This window comes from Cydia strobilella, chromosome 5, assembly GCF_947568885.1.
Source record: "Cydia strobilella chromosome 5, ilCydStro3.1, whole genome shotgun sequence".
NCBI lineage: Eukaryota > Metazoa > Arthropoda > Insecta > Lepidoptera > Tortricidae > Cydia > Cydia strobilella.
In genome coordinates, this window is record NC_086045.1 from 18230160 (window position 1) to 18246232 (window position 16073).

The following is a 16073-nucleotide window of genomic DNA, read 5'->3' on the forward strand; positions in this document are numbered from 1 at the left end:
CGAGATTTCTAACTACACCACATTCCTTAAATTTTCTAATACACTTTTAATGCTAACCAATTTGATAATGTAGGTAATATAATAATAGCCGGTATCGATACATTTTGTGTGTAAGTAATACTAAGAATTATTGTTCGTTAAGGTTGAATGGAAATGTTCGGTTCCGTCAGCTGTTGTGGAGCCGCGTAGTAGGGGCCGCGAGCGAGGGAGCCTGCGCCGTCTGTGACGTCACGCACGTAATTATCTCATTGAGCCGAGTGCGCCCGAGCGCGCCCGACGCCCCCCGAAGCCGATCAAAGCCAACCAGTGCTACATGTTTTCTAGTACGCGGCCGACACACACCACGCTCGAACGTTCCGTCGTTATTTATAATCGTCAAACAGTGCAAGCGGTGCTTGATAGATGCCGTGCCGTTACGTTAACAGTGAAGTGCATACAATTTCGTTGCGCCCTCATTTGTGTGAGTGATTTAGTGACGGTGAACATTCCTCCGAGCCCACAGCCGGCCGTCGGTCGATGAGCGCTCCCGCTGACGCCAAGGAGCACATTGATCGAGTGAGTTTCCGTGCGCTTTCTAACGAATTGTGTGCCCGGCGAAAGAGAAACCTGTTGTCTGTGCGCACGTTAATGTTATGTGTGTCGGGATGCACGACGCGCTAATTATCAACTGTGACAGTGACAAAGGAGTCCTCCCCGCTCCGCCCCCTCGCGCAATCATAGCCTCGGTCTTTGAACCGCTCACATTCACAATTTGTTTACCTACTCGCTGAATATTCTAGAGATATCACGCTACAAACTTACATTTGTTGTTATGCTGTGTCGCGAGGTTTGGACCGCATTCATAGGTCACGGAAAACGGAATGTCAAAATTATTAATTTCCTACCTACGAAACCGGTTAATCGGCTTACGTTACCTCCTCATCGAATACATATACTATAAGGCTAATAGAACAGGATTCTCACGTAGATAGTGATACAATGTAGGGTTCTAGTTTAGAGCGTCGAACAATTTCGAAAGGCGCTCGGAATAATGCAACCGACGTAACCGATTCATTGCGCCCGCAACTGAAATAGGCACTTCCGGTGATTAACGATGTTGTTTTTCAATTTCAGGCTCGATCCAGCAGCCCAATGGCGAGTGGATGACGATCTCGGCCCGCTCCCCGGACAAGGAGCCGTCGCCGCCCAAGCAGATCAACCTCGCCGAGCCGCTCGTCGAGTCCGTGCGCGTCTACCTCGCCAATGAGCTGCCCGACAAGCAGCTAGCACCGCCCGCGGATCCGCCGCCGCCGCCGCCCGCCGATGTCGACGTCGACATAGCGCAACACACCGCCCACGAAGAAATCAAAGGCATCAACTTCGAGCGCCTGAAGCGGAATGACCTGAACAACAACGCCTCTCGAACCGAGAGCGAGCGGCCGAGTGCGAACCCCGAGATGCCCAACCAGGCGGAGCTGATGCAGCGCCAGCCGCTGCTGGCGCGCGCCGCCAAGACGGACGCGCCCGCGCCCGGTACCGACGAGTCCGACCCTGACCAGGAGCACTCCCCGGCCCGCGGCGACTTCATCGCCGAGATCCCGCCGGGCGCGCGCGAGGAGCGCTTCCCTAAAGAGATATGGAAAACGATTATTTCCTTTTTCTTCCTGTTCTTATGCGTGTGCATCAACATGATGGCGCTGTCGCTGGTACACGAGCGGGTGCCGGACCGCAACACGACGCCGCCGCTGCCGGACATCTGGCTCGACAACGTGGCGGCCCGGGACTGGGCACTCGCCGTCTCCGAGTACCTCATCATGCTATCGACGACGGTCGCCATGCTGGTAGTGGTGTTTCACAAGCACCGCTTCATCGTCGCGCGGCGGTGTTTCTTAATCATCGGGCTGCTGTACCTTTACCGCTCGGTGACCATGTTCGTTACGGTGCTGCCGATGTCGAGCACAACGTACTTCTGCAGCCCGAAGAGCAACAGCACGACGCCGCTGCTGGTGGTAAAGCGCATGTTCTACCTCATCTCCGGGTTCGGACTGTCCATCAACGGCAGGCACACGTTCTGCGGGGACTTTATCTACTCGGGGCACACGATGGTGCTGGTGCTGTCGTACCTGATCGTGGCGGAGTACTCGCCGCGGAAGCTATGGCCCGTCCACTGGGGCCTATGGGGCTCGGCGGTGCTGGGCGTGGTGTTCGTGCTGTTGGCGCACGGCCACTACACCGTGGACGTGATAATCGCGTACTACGTGACGACGCGGCTGTTCTGGACGTTCCACTCGCTGCTGTTGACGCCGCACCGACACGGGCCGGGCCAGTACATGATCCAGCGCGAGTGGTGGTACTGGCTGTTCACGTACTTGGAGCGCAACGTGCGCGGGCCGGTACCGCGGCGCTACGACTGGCCGCTGCCGTGGCCGCGCAGCAAGCTGTTCAGCCGGCTCAGCTAGTGACGGGAGGGCGCCCCGCCGCCCGAGCGTGTGTGACGCACCTTCTGCGAGTGCCGGCGCAGCACCTGCAGCTCCTTGGGGCTGGTGCGCGTGCACACGGCCAGGGTCAGCGTGTAGTCAAACTGGTGCACGATCAGGTTCAGGTACACGGTCTCCTCCCAGTCGATCTCCGGGTCGCCGATGGGTAGCTTTTTCGAGTCCTTGCGGAACACCTCCACGTCCGTCTGCAACAGACAGGCCGTGACAGACGGGGTCGGACAAGTGGCCTATGTGATAACCGATAAGTGAGTTTTCCTAAATGTCTAGTGCAAACTGTTCTATAAACTCGTATGCTTTTATTGTTGAATAGAATAAGATTTTTATTTAACGAGGACTGTTATCGTTCGGACGATCAATTATGAACAGCCATCTGTTGATAAATACATATAAAATCTTTTTTTATATAAATTATAACTTTTATAAGTGGTTATGGAGCGCAGTGTGAGAAGGACGCGATATTTAAAAACCAAATGTACTGTGATTTGGAATGTTTCCGAGGATGCATGAGCGGCCTGCACCGCTAAGTACATACATAGCATAATGAGAAGGCTACTATAAGAAATAATATTTTTATATTGTATAAAATAGAATACATACTGTTGTTTAAAGCTACTTTTTGTATTTCCAAAGAATCTAATAGTATTTTGTAACTTCATCCAAATGGTGCTATACCTACTAGAATTATCAGCGAGCCATCGCTGCCCCGTCACAAATAGGGAATGCAAAACCGGTTTTTATTTGTATGAAAATTCGGTGAATATTGACCGAGGGATGGGCGGTCAAACCTGATAAGTCGAGATATTTTGTCACCTAAATAAGAACTCAACGCACGTCACATATAGTTCTAATTTCAAAAACCCATTTGCACGACTTATCGGGTTTGACCGCCCAATCCCTCTTCGGTTATTAACTGATTTTTTCATACAATTAAAATTCGGTTTTGTATTCCCTAGTCACAAACTAGTGTACTATCTATAAAACGCATTTTTAAAGCAAAATTTATATACCTATACAATAGTAACGAATTGACGAGCAATGGCGAGGACAAACTAGCTTTTTCGATCAGAATGGTACGAGTATTTCAAAATATTATAAAGAACCTCTAAACGCAATGCAAAGAAGTACACATGAGCGCAATCTGATTAATTTAATCGTCAAACGCTCATTGTTGTATAATGAAATCCTGCGCCGCAAACAAGTCATGGAATCACGATATATGTGTATGTATATAAATATTTGCGCTATGCCAGCGATAGCGGCCGATAAAACAAAACCGGACTGGCATTATCGACAGCAAATTTTAAAAGCTACTTATTTGCATAAGGATGTAATTTTTTGCATCACACTTGCTCGTAAAGTAGATTGTTGAAGAGGCTAGAGTTAGAAAGTGACCAATAAATGGACGAGTTAGTTTAAGCCCTCGAAGATACAAGTCTACGTATCTAGTGCACTTTGATATTCTTACCTTCAATCAAAATTCGAAACGACCAACTTTGCGTCGTTTTCATTTCTGTATGCCGAAATTGCTAACATACCGCATACAGAAATTGCTACTTTACTACTATTTGTACTTGAATTATGCGTTTTACTAAATCTCATAATTGGATCGTCTCAAAACCTACCTCCCGCCTATTTGTATTTTTTTAATCAAAAAAAAACAGCTCAAAATTTTAACGCTTAAAAGCGCCTTATACGTCGAGTTTAAGAACCTATAATAAACAACCTTTTTATTATTAAAAGAATTAAAAGCACAATCATAAATTATCTAATAAACTTGGTGCGTTGAGTCGGTTGAGTGCCAACTAATCAGTGAATGGAAAGTAAAAGTGTAGTACAACAGATTACTAAAACATTGTTGGACTGTTGGTTCAGGGGACCTAGCCAAGATGACACTCGTTTGCGCTACGACTACGAAACGCTATCTGTCTCTATCACTCTTCCATATTAATGTGATAGCGAACGATTGTTATCTTGGCTACGGGCGCAGGTGTGCAACTAATCCTATTTCCTAGTCAAGATTTAGATTTGTAACTCCTAAAACTGAAGAATAAATAATCATAATCTCATTCTAATAAATGTAGGTTTAGACCAGAGTTGGTATGCGGCCAACTCTAGTCGGCAAGTTGGCCAATGTTTGTATCGGCCGAATTATTCGGTTAAAAGTGCCGAATATTCGCAAATATTTTTTATTCTGTTTGTCTTATTGCAACACTGTAAAACGTTAGCTCCTCTACAAAACTTTTTTTCCCGTTGTCATTAAAACACATGATTAGACATGTTGAATCCATAGGATGTTTTGACCATATGGAGAGTTGGAAATTTGTTTAAGTGTCCCTTGCCTTGTTTGACCTGCTTGTTTCTTGGGAATGCCAAGGAAGCGGTTTATCTTGGGTTGCGCAAAAGGTTTATTAGACTTATACAGACGAACCGAATAATTCGGCCGAATATTCGGTCTGGTAAGGTCTGAACCGAACATTCGGCTGAATATTCGTATTCGGCAAACTCCATATTCGGCCCATCTCTGGTTTAGACTGTCTTATCTATTGCTACAATTCCGAGCTGTGGCGTGAAAAACATGTTGAAATAATGAAATTTTGCAGCTACTTTGACAAGTCAAGTATGCGTCAAGTGGATATTTTATTTTGTTAAAAAAGTTAACTGTGTCCTCGTAAGACCGAAGCCAACTTTAGCGCTTTTGAATTTGGAATTTTCTTTTATTTCTAAGAGTTCATAACTCTAATTTAATTTGTACCTGTATACCTACAAGTACGCCCACGCGTACTGTACATTGTCCCCAATGAGGGTATAACCAAGTATAATATTAAAAGATATTCAAAACATATTTTATCTGGAATAGGTACATAATTAGAAAACGTAATAAACTAGGGCTCGCGGTCGAATCCGTGTTTCGTTTACACGTTTCGAATACCCGTTTCCGAATAATACGTAAACGGTTTTCTGGCCCGTTCCGCACGTTTAATTAAGAAACGTGTAGTTAAGACCCGTGTACACGGATAAACGGGTATTCGAAGAAACGTATCTTATTTATCCGTGGCTCCGGGACACGTCCTTGACGATAGTAGCGAAGGAACGAACGCCAGCTACAAATGAATAGACAAAAGATTCATGACGAGTTTATGTCATATTTAACCTTATTCCGTGGGTCATAGAGACGAAATTCAATAAACGGTTTAGAAACCCCTTTCTTGGGCAGGTAGTTTTTGCTTGCAATAGGTATTACGAGTATTCACGCTTTTTATCAAAGTATAGTACTTTATATAGCACTTTAAATAGCTACTTTTTTTACGTTGCGGGTTAGCAATATAATAAAAAAACCTGCTAGTACTTATTTTAAAAAAATATCAGAACCATCGAGTTCAGTTCGAGTTCAACTAATGTTCGAAATTGGCATTAAGTATTTATAAAAAAAAAAAACAATTTTAACTTGCTTCTTTATTTTTAGTTAAATTTAAGAACATGATATGAAATTGTATTTCTTGTCATATAATGTAGGTACACCTTATAAAACAAAGTCCCGTCCGTATGTCTGTCTGTATGTTCGCGATAACCAGACCTCACCTATGGAAGAAGTTTTTCTTTGGGAATGTTTATGTGTATATTTTGTTAAGGTTTTGTTTAAATTGGTAGAAATATGACGATGTTTGCTAATGAAGTTAGAAAAAATCACGCTGGCTTAATCGAAAAAGCTGCCCAATCTATTTGATCTCAATGTATGGTGGACTTGTCTCTCTTTCATTTCTTAAAATATAGACAGACAGCCATCAGATAGACAGACTTTTTTGTAGACCAATGTCTACAAAAAAGTCTGTCTATCTGATGGCTGTCTGTCTATATTTTAAGAATAATTAACCCATTATCAACTTCAAAAAAAACCGGACAAGTGCGAGTCGGACTCGCCCACCGAAGGTTCCGTACAAACTTAATTTTAAATGTTTGTTGTTATGGCGGCAACAGAAATACATCTGTAAAATTTTTAACTGTCTAGCTATCACGGTTCATGAGATACAGCCTAGTGAGTGGTGACAGACAAATGGACAGTGAACTCTTAGTATTATTAGGCTTCCGAAGTGAATACTTGTTACAGAATGTATTTTATTATGCTTGACTCTCTATGCGAAGCCGGGGCGGGTCGCTAGTTATTAATAAACACTTTAAATCAACATGATAAAATTGCACCTTCTCATTAAATTCTAATTGTTTTTGCTTTAGGTACCTCTTACCACAGTAAAACGCTTTTTAGTGCGGTGCAGCTACAAAACAATGGAAAACATTTTCTTGTGCATATGTTTTGACCTTATTACAACGACATAAAGCTTATAATTGGCGGTGACACTTGTGATAATAGTTTGGGAACCTACATGTTTTCGACGATAACAAACAAAAGGATATTGGAAAACAATGGATGGATGGACCACCGGTCGGCAACGTGCGCATTTAAGTTTATTACCTGAACGCTAGTGAGAAAGTGACCAAAGTGAATTATGAATGACTACCAATTTAAAGATCTATCTTAATGTAATTAGCAATATTATCACAAGTTATCCAAGGTAGTATGGGTTTTTATGGTTCTTGGGTAAAATTTTGTTTTTCATTTGAGCATGATTACTCGATAATCCCGCTTTTGTGTACCTACTAATAACTTTTTTGCGCCGTTGGCAGGTTTGTTGTTTTCGCAAAGCAGTAATAGATCCGAGATAAAAATAATCACGAAATAATTAAACTGTTATTTTTAATTAATATTGTATTCTGTCTGCACACCTCTTATTAACGAAAATACTATACCATTATATAATTATAAAAAAAATCTATGATCGATATCAAATTTATGTAATTAACTTAGAAGCAATCGGTTTTATTAAATGATATAAATAGTTTAAAATTAAAATTATGTAACCTACTATTAAACATAGGAAGATGGCTCAGTACCTATGTTTTATCAATACGGTTAAAAACAATTTAAAAAAAAGTAATTGTGCGGTTTTATGAAACCACGATGCAAGTGAAACTTTTTTCGGATTGCAGGCATTTAACTAAAAAAAATCGGAAATTAATTCGATTTACGGTATTATAATCGCGGTTTTAATCTTAACTTAGTAAATTGGGGCAATAGAATAAAAGCTTCACTTTAAAAATCGTACGACAAACGAATTCATCTGAAGTCGGCATAATAATAGTGGACCTTGTTACCATTGTACATTGGCTCAAACTGGTTCGGAGTATTTGGACCCGTTCGGAACGGTCTTAAGTACCCGTGTAAACGGAGATACGTGTCTGAGATACGTTTCTTGGGAACGTTCCTTCGAAACGTTTTCGAATCCCGGCGGTTCCGTGTAAACCGGGTTCTTAGTACCGCCGGGTTTAAGAACACGGGTATACGTTTCGGCGTGTAACACGGATACCGGGAGCCCTATAATAAACTGACAGTAGCGAACGTGTATTTCATGAGATTAGATAGTTGTCGTTTACGACGTTTACTATCTTTTTATGACAAAAATATTTTTATTTACGCGATTTTATGATTTTTATATAAATAGGTACTCGTATATAGGTGGGTAGGGTCACATGGCGTATGGTCTATACCTACCTACGCTACGCTACGTCTAAGACGCTACGTCAAAAAAAAATGGGGATCAATAAATTTTCTTGTAATTAACTTTTATTTTTGCGTACAAATGTGGGTACTTATTTACTTGCAAGTGTGATGAACTGATGAAAAGCATTGTACATAGCTCGTGTCGTGAATTATTTTATTAGACTTAGTTTGTAATAATACTCTCACCCTCGACGTTGCACGATGTACTAATTTCAAGGTAAAAAAAAAAATATTGTTGGAAATTTTGGTTTTTAATATTATCTACATACAAGTCGATTTATACGAATAGCTTTTATTTACTTTCACCTCCCCCGGACGTCTGTTTGTTTGTAATATAATTAAGCGGACCAGGTGCATATTCAAAATGATCTGAACGCAACTAAATTAAAAATGGTTACTTTGAATATTGTTATCACTTACAATGCCAAGCGCCTCGTTTCCAAATATTCCAATACAAAATAAACACACCACGTGTTCTTGGCAGTGAATGTGTTAAGAGTAGAAACGAGTGTAGATTTTTGATTGATTGAGAATGGAAACCTCAGCCGCTAGCTCTACTTCTGCTGATGACTACTAGTACTACGCCACTTCGTTCCTAAATGGAATTATTGACTTCGGAATAAAGCTCAATAGGCATTTGAACCCGGCCTCTGCCCAAGGTAGGTACTTGCATAAAGACCAGGGATCCAGGGGACTTAGCCCCTAGCCATGATGACAACGTTGGTGGAAAATGCCCATCGAAACTTAAATAATGTATGGAAATAGTCACATTACTTTTCGTAGGTCCGTTTTTTTATTCCGTAGACTAAAATAACAACCACAAGAGTCAAACGTACAAATAATGATACCAGCTTAAAACAAACAGTGCTGATCTTTGATTTCGGTTTGTGAATAACCGATAAACATTAAATTAATTTTAGATTCAAAATAAACAATAAATAAAATCTACTCACTACTAATCTCCCCAAACATTAAAAAAATGACATTGACGTATCGCCGACCTGACGCAACGCCATTTTGGTATTTTTGGTTTACGTATTCGACATAATCAATATTCGTTACTTTACTCGTATAGTGATCGGATGTATTCAGTGCGTTTTCTCTCGTCTTCATTAACAAATATAGGTATATACCTCCCAATAGTTTATTTTTGGTTGGTACCGGTTGTAAGTGTTGTAACACATCACAATTTATAAGACGTATAAAAAACTAGCAACACATGAAATGTCATTTTAGTCTACGGAATAAAAAAACAGACTATAGCGTAGCGTATCATAATTTTCGTTTTGCGTGTGTCGATGTACGATTGTCATCTCGGCCAGTCCCCCAGACAACCTACCGCAAAAATCTAAAATCGAAATGTTATCTATCTGCCTTTCTTTCACTTTTGCATATTCGAGCGATAGAAAAGCATGTAGACCAACGAACGAAAGAAATGGTTCGCGGTAGGCCCTCAGTCCCGGGGAAGTGCCTTCCAGTAACTACGGCCAACTAGCCCCCGCATATGAGTAGGTACGTTATACTTGGTACCTCTGGCTCCGTACCTCATACTTGCGAGAGGAGTACCTCATTTGTACCATGCGTACCTCATACTTGGGCAGATACCGCGAGGACCCCTTGACGTGCCGCTTGCGCACGAAGAACAGAAGATCGTCGCAGTCGATCGAGCGCTCCTCTTGGAAAAGGAAGTGGCGCACGAAGAGGTCCGTCCAGTACGTCGTGCCTTGGAGAACCACGAAACCCGACTCTGCGGAAGAACGGGTAAGGTGTAATTCCAGTTCGTTTTGGGGTACGGAACCCTAAAAAGAGACCTAATAGTTCCTAAGACTGTCTCACTTTAAAAAATCACTCCGTATGTCATACCCTAACTATATGGCTACTACCAGTTTGTCACTGACATATTCGTTAGCGTCATATGCGTCCTATGCTCGTACTATGCATCTCGCCCGTACTCACAACCTGCTCAGTGCTCTGCTATTATTATTAATAATTTAAAAGAAATGCAAATTATGTCAACAATTGTACCTTTTTAGAAAGCTTATGAACAGAGGCACTCATTGCTGTAATTTGTACGCGAAATGTCATACTTTTTTTTAAAGTTATGCCTTAAGGTGGTTCGATTTCCATAAAAAAGAATATGTTTTATTAAGTCATTACACACTTTTACTACATAAATATGTGCGCATTTATCTACTTTCGAATATTCGTTTGCGCTAAATTAATAGAAAAGCGAACCACCTTAAATTGTTACAAAATTCAGAAGAAATTACAATAACTTGTCTTTTATTTGTAAAATTTTGGAATGTTTTTCGCAGATTTTTTTAAATTCTTCGTAATCAGTTGTTCATTGGCTATTAGGCAAATGCTTTTTTTAAATTGAAATTTAAGTGGGTAGTTTTTTTACAATCACCAGTTGGGTTGACTAGACATAAATCATTGCAAATGACCCATAGAATAATCCTTTTCAAGAATACGGCGATTTCCTATCATCCTGTATCCTGTATGATATATAGTCTAAGAAAAAATCGTGCCCATTAGCTTGAACGCTGAAGAAGATCGTGCCATAGGTTTTGTGGTTTGTAAGTATAAGTAACTGAACACTGAACTATCAAACGTCAACCTTTGACAAAAAGTTACTGTCTACTGCAAGGGCCTGGCACTCTTTGATAGAGAAAGATAGTCTTATTGCGATTCCTATAAGAGGAAAGAGAAAATAGTGCCATGCTTTGTCCTTATCACCGACCGGGTTTTTTTTCATGGTCGCGTTATGGCAGCATACGTAGGAGGCGATGGCGAAATATCGAAATTTATAAGAGTGAATGAGAAAAAGGATTTGCTGCCATACATTAACCTGTCAATATATGAATATGTCTTTCACTTACCCCTGGTCGCTCGGTTTCATGTCTATAACTACTATACTATGTCTATGGTCTACTGTAAGGAGCCGTGCAGCGCCATCTATCATTTTTTAATTCTATTTGAATGTTCAGGAATTCTAGATAGTAAAATAATGTTTTAAATCGGAAATTGATTCTTGTGGAACATGCCCTAATAGACCAATTCGAGTTTTAGTTATTTGATATGATACTGACCTGTCAGTGTCATAAGTGACGTTTTTGGTTGAAGAAATGCCACTAAAACTCTAATTGGCGTGTTTGTCTGAAGTTAACTCGTAGGAAACGATCAACTTTTACAAGCTTTTTATTAACTTGCCTACTAGGAGTACTAGGCTACTACAGATCGACAAAGGGTCACCTCACTTTAATTCTTTAACATATTCGCCAACAGCGACCCGCTAGGCGGGCTGTTCTTAGGCGCTTTTCACTACATACGGGTTTTCTTGTGTTATCGGCTACGCTCATAGCGCGTAGCTCGCGCTGGCAGTGAATGTGTTAAACAGTCATTACCGGTAGACTTACCACGACTGCCTTAGCAGTGTCAAACTTACATATTAACTGACGTCTGTATAACTATTTTTTTTATTTTTTTTTTCTTTCTCTGTTTCCTAGAACGATTGAAATGATATGTTATAATGTATTTTTACTCTAGTCCCCTTTGAGCATTTATGTTTTATTTCATTAGTGGAAACTGTTTTGGCTCATGTATTAGTCATAATATCTATATCCTGTATTATTGTAAGCTGTTTGTTTCCCAATAAAATACAATAAAAATAAAATAAAAAACTTTCTATACATCTCGCTCGCACTAATTTGCGAGTACGAGCGAGATGCATAAAAAAGTAATTAAGTTACGCACCTTTATGCATATGCATGTAGGTCTATGTTGCTCAGTGGTCTATGACCGATTAATCGGTCTTTGGCATTGAACCTGCGGTGCGTATATATCGGTCATTGGCGTCCAAAAGATTAATTATCAATAGGTAGATCGTTTTACTGGGGCGGTTCTTAGTCAGCTACCAAAGAGGATATAATATGATAGAGCGGTACTGTCATAGTAAATTTTGTAACCACAGTATATTTCACTGCCATCTATCGACACACGATTAAAACTAGAAATAAGAATATCAAAAGATATGGATAATTTTTTTTTTTTTTTGCATTATTTGCAATTTTTTTTACCTATATTATTTGGACCAAATTATAAATAACAAACAAAACCGTCAACGCCATCTATACGAGAGTAGGCCAAAGGTAGTGGCGCCATGTGATCGAGAATCAAATTTTCGTGATTTTCGAGGCACGTTTTTTCCTTAGACTGTATCCATCTATTACGGAGTTACATCTATCTTTGCAGGTACATAAACTGGGCATGCCAGTAGGTCATGCGAACAGCACAACTACCAACGGCAGCGCCATCTCTACGTGAAGTTAGGCGAGTTTGGACGCGATACCAGACTAACAAACACAACTTGTTACGATGTTACTCTCTTACTCTTGTTACCGCGCTGTCGCTACACAAAAAATATAGATGGCGCTAATGTTAAGTTTTTAAATTCTCTACTCATTCATTTAGCCAAATATAGATATAACTCCGTAATAGATGGATACAGTCTAAGGAAAAAACGTGCCTCGAAAATCAAGAAAATTTGATTCTCGATCAGAGGGCGCTACTAGCTTTGGCCTACTGTCGTATAGATGGCGTTGACGGTTTCGTTTGTTATTTAACAATTTTAACGCATATCAGTGAAAGAACATGGGTCAAAATCATAAAAATAATTAATGCAAATAAAAAAATCATTTATCCATATTTAAATACATTTTATCGTATTTTTATAAGTCTTCATTTTTAGTTTTAAAGTGTGTCGATAGATGGCAGTGAATTTACTGTGGTTACCTCGTGGTTACAAAATTTACTATGACAGTACCACTCTATCTTATTATATCCTCTTTGATTTAGCCAACAAAACTTGATTGTAGGAGCTTTTAAATTATTCACTTGTCAAGTAAGTTGCTTTGTGAAACATACAAATGTGTTTTAATTTTTTTGTCTGACCAGATGTTTGAATGCTTTCTGCAATCAAGTCCGTCTGTTTCAATTTTTTTATGGTGCAATAGATGTTACGAGTAATATAAACAATTGCCTTTGTACCATTTAATAACTGCCATTTTGTAATTCACAGAAACAAACTAAGCCCATAACATAAAAGCATATCAGGTAGATATGGACAACCACCACAATCATTAAAATCATCCAGTAACACAAATTACACATGCAGATATGCATCAAATAACCAGGGCCGTGTTGCATAATAAACTTCAACTAATATTACAAGCGTAACTCCTTTTCTAATAAGTGAAATTAGAAAAGCAGTTCCGCTTGTAATATTAGTTGTAGTTTATTATGCAACACGGCCCTGGTCTATGTTGCAATAGCAGTGGCTTGTATTGTACCCACAACAATTTAAATAATTTTTCTCAACTCCACATAACACTACCAGCCCAACCCAAAACCTAGCAGAATGGCCTCTAGGTCATTGACCCCTGAAAGGAAACTACTCAGTATGCTTCTATTTCAGCCATTTGAGGGTTAGTAAAGCAATCTACTTAACTACACTGTTTATTTAGGCTATATAAAGAATAAGCAGGTATAAATTATGGGCTGACTTTGTACAATCATACTGTATCAGTTGATGCCTATTATTGTCTGCATTTTTACGCAGTTATTTATATAGATATTTATTATATAAATAGATACCCTAGTTCACACTCCCACTAATGAAATTTTGTTGCAATTTGAACTTTTTTATTAGTGCATTATGAATGGGGTTGGCTGGTTGGAGTGGTTGGTACAGATGGCGCCAGCATAGGTTTTACCTGATTTAAACTTTCACGATTTTTACTCATTATTATTTATCTCCACGGGACTTAATCGCGTAAAATAGTTTTAAAATGTACCTCAACTATCTATGTGTTTTAAGATCTCATCCACATGGAACCCAGTCATTAGTAAGTGTAAGCGAAACCAAATATCGAAAGTTGAAAAATCGAATATTGTGAGTGTTGTGTGTCGACCCGGTAGCATCCCTAGTGCGCAAAACGTTTAAGTTAATAAACAAGACCAAGTGCGGGTAGTTCGAAAAACTCGCGCGCCTAGAAGATGTTGATGTCAACTTTAGCCAGTCTTCTCCGAGACCACGGGGACAACGCCGTCCTGGAAACGTCGGAGGTACATTTTAAAACTATTTTACGCGATTAAGTCCCGTGGAGATAAATAATAATAGGTTTTACCTGTCAATCCTATGGATAGTGTCAAACCCCTTTTTTTTCTTGGATTTTTATGCTAGCCGTTTAAGCCAAACCTCATAGAGACTCAACAAAACTAGAGACAGGTAACTATGCTGGCGCCATCTATAAAAACCATTCACAGTTACCAATCCCATTACCAGGAATGGGTGTTTAAATACCCTATTAATATTGTTCCAAAACCGTTATAATATTATTTTGTTCATTAAAATCCAAATTATGTTCTCTCTTCTAACCAGTAAGAATAGGGATCGGAATTCTATGGTTCGCGAGGAACAATATAATATCGGTTACTCTTGGCCTTTGGAGACTCTCGGGTAAACTAGTTGTCATATGAGAGAGAGAGTGATAACTTACTTGTTCTATAACATTTTCAATTTAACCAGTTAATTTCGTTCCACAAAAACGAAAGGCGAACAAATTAGTATAATATAACCTGCAGAACACCTTTTCTAATTTCACTTATTAAACAAGTAGTTCCGCTTGTAACATTAGTTGTAGTTCAGTGGTGGGCAAAGTACGGCCCGCGAAAGGATCTTATCCGGCCCGCCGAAAGTCCTTCGAAATAATAAATATATGGGCCGTGAAATAATAAAAATGCATTTTTGCTGCAATTCTGGTCCTTCTCGGAAATTTGTTAAACTTTCTGGCCCTCCACAAGAAAAGCCCACCACTGTTGTAGTTTATTATGCAACACGGCCCTGGTATCTCAATAAATACTTAAACAAAATATCAGATAGGTGTTTTGGCCAATCATGACTACTGAAGTAGAGGACAGTAATTTTGGACTAATTTTCTCCAACTTAATATGCCAACTACAGTAAGGTAAGCGTTCCTTAAGGAATAGAATCAGTCACTCACCATCCTTCATGAGCTGGCGCATCTCCTTGGTGCGCTGGAAGTTTATCTCCTCCAACAACAGTTCCAGCATGCTGGCGCTCTGTACCGCGCCGCCCAGCGCCATGTCCGCGCCCGCGCCGCCCACAAATAAACACTACACTACATGTGTCAACACAGCCGCACATATGACAACTTTGCTGACAGAAAAAATGTTAAATATCCTGAAACCATGACCGGTTATTGTTGGATACCGATCAAACAATCAAATACGTCCTAGATCCTTCTTTAAAAATCCCATCGTTCTCAAATTATTTTTCGCAAAATGAAAAATCACTGGGTTTTTTTATCAATTAATATGAGTAAAGCCAGACGACGCGTTATAATTAACCGTCCATAAGCCCGTAAGCCGCTCCTTGAGACCGGTTGGGGAGGGAGGACACCCTTGAGGGAAGAAATCGTTTAGCCCTTCAAATGTATATAAACTGAAAAATGCGGGGAAATCGATCACAAAACAACCAACACAACATTCATTCATAGCATATTCATAGACTAGGAAAAGTTTGACATTTGTTTTGTTTAATTTTCTAGTGCTAACGGGCTCTACAGACGGTGGCGATTTTTATTAATATTGAATAAGACAAAAGACAAAGGCTGTAACTAATTGCCATTGATAAATCGAAGCGAATTTTTGGTAAAATATACTCTGGCATACCCACTTTGTCAGTAGAAAAAGGCAACAAATATAAAAAATGTAGGCGCGAAGGGTTGACCAATTGACCTCCCATAAAAAAAAATAATTTTGCGCCATTTTTTACTGACAAAGTGGGTGTGCCATAGTATAATAATCAAATCTTTGACAAATTGTCAAATCTATAGTGGCCTCAATCCTAAACTCACTTAAGGGTCATTCCTTGGTCATTGCAGAATCATATTCTATCA

The 16073-nt window shown here is 40.0% G+C and overlaps 2 protein-coding genes across 2 annotated transcripts in view; one reads left to right on the top strand and one right to left on the bottom strand.

Moving 5' to 3' along the window:
• Nucleotides 1-15652, bottom strand: part of LOC134741527 (uncharacterized protein KIAA0930 homolog) — a 63644-nt gene extending 47992 nt beyond the window's left edge. Inside the window, exons 1-3 of the mRNA XM_063674340.1 lie at nt 15156-15652; nt 9678-9838; nt 2480-2662 (exon numbers count right to left, since the gene is read on the bottom strand). Coding sequence (XP_063530410.1) covers nt 2480-2662; nt 9678-9838; nt 15156-15258 — 447 coding nt within the window. The 5' untranslated portion in view covers nt 15259-15652. The remainder of the gene's footprint in view (nt 1-2479; nt 2663-9677; nt 9839-15155) is intronic.
• On the top strand, nt 176-3085 carry LOC134741525 (phosphatidylcholine:ceramide cholinephosphotransferase 2-like). Its single transcript, XM_063674332.1, has 2 exons — nt 176-555; nt 1114-3085. The coding sequence occupies exon 2, from the start codon at nt 1143-1145 to the stop codon at nt 2436-2438; it is 1296 nt and encodes a 431-aa protein (XP_063530402.1). The 5' UTR covers nt 176-555; nt 1114-1142; the 3' UTR covers nt 2439-3085.
• Nucleotides 15653-16073: the final 421 nt, after the last annotated feature.